General features: G+C 36.4%; 1 protein-coding gene across 1 annotated transcript; it reads right to left on the reverse strand.

Moving 5' to 3' along the window:
* Window positions 1–249: 249 nt before the first annotated feature.
* LOC104242024 (transcription factor MYB73-like) lies at window positions 250–1540 on the reverse strand. The gene has a single exon (XM_070160719.1). It carries the CDS (start codon window positions 1396–1398, stop codon window positions 526–528), a length of 873 nt encoding a protein of 290 aa, XP_070016820.1. The 5' UTR covers window positions 1399–1540; the 3' UTR covers window positions 250–525.
* Window positions 1541–2896: the final 1356 nt, after the last annotated feature.

Genomic DNA, 2896 nt, shown 5'->3' on the forward strand with positions numbered 1-2896 from the left:
TACCTTATAGAAGATGGGGTAATTAGCACCGGTATAATTTATACCTTCTTCTTAGAAATTATGCAATTGTCATTCTTAATACAACGTACCAAACAAAGAATAAACAACAATCTCAGCATAACTTATCCCAATATAACTTATACCGGCATAACTTATACTGATATAAATCGTATTCCAACCAAACGACCCCTAAATGGTTTTTTTCTACGAGTGTACAAAACTTAAAACATAAAAATGACCGAATAAAAATGAAGAAAACTGAATCCTTTTCAATTCTTCCAATTTTAGAAAGAATCCGTCAAAAGATATGGAAAATTCATATTCAATTCTTTTTTCATGTTTCTGGAGGGGGGTTGGATGGATTGCTTTCTCGACATTCTTTTCTTATGAACATATTTTTAGCTGCTCTCATTTTTTTCACATCCCTACAAAATTATTTTCTTTTGTAGAAGCAAGATGGAATACTACAAATGTATTACCTAAAAAACTAACTATTACTATCCGATCCATTCACTCAATCTTGCATTAGCCAATGCGCTTTACAAAAGCATTCCTTATTGCTTCTGTGTGCATAGTGACCCCTTTATCCTCAAACCCTGACATATAATTTTTAACTTCCTTATGTATCATATCTTGCAAAACTGCCAAAAATTCTGGGCTAAATAACTGTTTCTCCATAATTGAAGGACCAAAACTGTTATTCTCAGTTACTGGAAGATCCTGGGGCATTAAACCCGGAGCTGAAGATAGTGCGGGTTCTGCTGCCGGAGCCGGTTCAGCTACTTGTGGGGTTACCTGACCCGTAGTTCCATTGAATCCGGATTCGGGTAAAGAAAGACTCAGAGATGTTGGTGGGTCGGGTACCGAAGGAGGCAGAACTCCACCGGGTCGGGTGACAGGTCGATAAACATTCGACTGAGGAAACCCAGGAAAACCCGAAACGCTCAAGTCGGATTCAGATGGACTCCCCGGATTCATTGATGTAGTACCCGGCCCAATACTGGACGATCGCTTCAGCGGCTGCTGAGGAGTTTCGAATGACAAATCATCCGACGTGGAAGGACATTTTCGCTTAAGCGTCGAGTTCCAGTGGTTCTTTATGGAGTTATCGGTTCGACCCGACAACAAACGGGCTATCGTAGCCCATTTATTACCGAACTTAGCATGGGCTTTGAGAATAGTTTCATCTTCTTCAGCAGTAAAAGGGCGGTGCTCCACTTGAGGAGAGAGCTGGTTACACCAACGGAGCCTACAAGATTTTCCGGATCGACCCGGAATTGATTTACTTATAATAGACCAGTTTCTTGGCCCATGTTCTTCAACTAGCCTCTGCAATAACTCATCCTCTTCAGGGTTCCATGGACCCTTGACCCGACTCGTTTCCTTAATCGTTTCCATCGAATTGTAAACAATCAACGGCGAGCTTTGAGATACCGGAAATGGAGGATTCCGGTAACTATTTCGGCGAAGGGGTATAGAATATGTGAAGCAGGGGTGGTTGTGGGGAGGCGGGCCTCACCGTTTACTTGGTAAAGACTTGGTGGGGGAGATAGTGGTATATATACGGGATGGGGTTGGGGTATGATCGGTTAGATGAGAAGAATAGACAGTTACTGATATACAGCTGGAATGGACACGCGTCAAATGATGAGGGATCAGTTTGGACGACTGTATATGTACTCACTCTACTAAAATCTCGGGAATTTTAGGTTTATAGTAGGAGTTGCAGGGAAAAACTTAACAGTATTCACATTAAATTGATGTGTTTTTAAGTACTTTCAAGTATTTAATAAGACTAAAAAAACTTAATTATATTCGCACTAAATCAATAAATGTACAAGGAAAGAAAAATTATGAGATCTCAAATTCACATTTTAAATCTAAGCAGATAGAATTATTCTGTACTTGCACTAATAAAAGGCATCAAATATTGTAGGAAAAAAGCTTAAATGTATTCAAACTATATTAATAAATATATATTTAGCAAAAACAATAAAAAATAAATATATGAGTGACGAAAAATTATGAGATTTCAAATTCAAATTTTAGAAATGGTAGATAGGATTATTTTGTACCTGTGTTTAGGGTTGTTCGCGGTTTGACAGAAATTAAAATCGATCCAAACCAAAAACCGAACCAAACCGACATTCTTCTTGATTAGGATTGGTTTTGACTTTAAATTTTAAAAACCGATAATATTTAATTCGGTTTTGTTCTATTATAAAAAAGCGAAAAACAAACCGAACTAAACCGATAAGTTATGTACACAATTTGATAATTATTTATATATAGGATAATATCTCTTTGTAAATAATTTTATGTATATTTATGTATTTCAATCACTATTTTGAACTTTGATTTATCCTACTTATATATCTTAAAAAATTGTCCAAGTCCAAACAAAAGGAACATCGGCCAAGAGACTCTAATTTTTTAATCATACGCACATATTTTTGCCTAACATAAGAGTTAAAAAAACCTACCTGAAGAGTGAAGAAAGCAAACTCAAATTGCAAGACTACCGGGCTAAAGTTTGAGAAGGTTTCTAAGAACCTAATTTTTCTTTGTTACTCACTTGAAGTTTGATTGATTCAATAAAGTGATGTTAATCAATATATATATATATATATATTCTTGACATCTGATAAAATCGGTTCTAATTTTTTTCAGATGAAAACGACAAAGGTTAAAGATTTGGAGGTCGCCTTAAACAATACTACTCCAGATACACCAACAGATGCGGCAACTCAAGCACGTGGTAATACTCCTAATATTTCTATTACGTGCAATTCTCTTAAAAAAGAAAAAAGAACAACTCCGTGTAATCGAGACCATAGACCTGGGGAATGGTCGGCAAAAATCTAAAATTTGGCCATACTTCACAAAGTTTACTGAT

The sequence above is a fragment of the Nicotiana sylvestris genome, chromosome 10, assembly GCF_000393655.2.
Source record: "Nicotiana sylvestris chromosome 10, ASM39365v2, whole genome shotgun sequence".
Classification (NCBI taxonomy): Eukaryota; Viridiplantae; Streptophyta; class Magnoliopsida; order Solanales; family Solanaceae; genus Nicotiana; species Nicotiana sylvestris.

What these genes read in the sequence shown, in the direction of transcription:
- LOC104242024 (XM_070160719.1), bottom strand. Translation starts at nt 1,398, where the DNA reads ATGGAAACGATTAAGGAAACGAGTCGGGTCAAGGGTCCATGGAACCCT.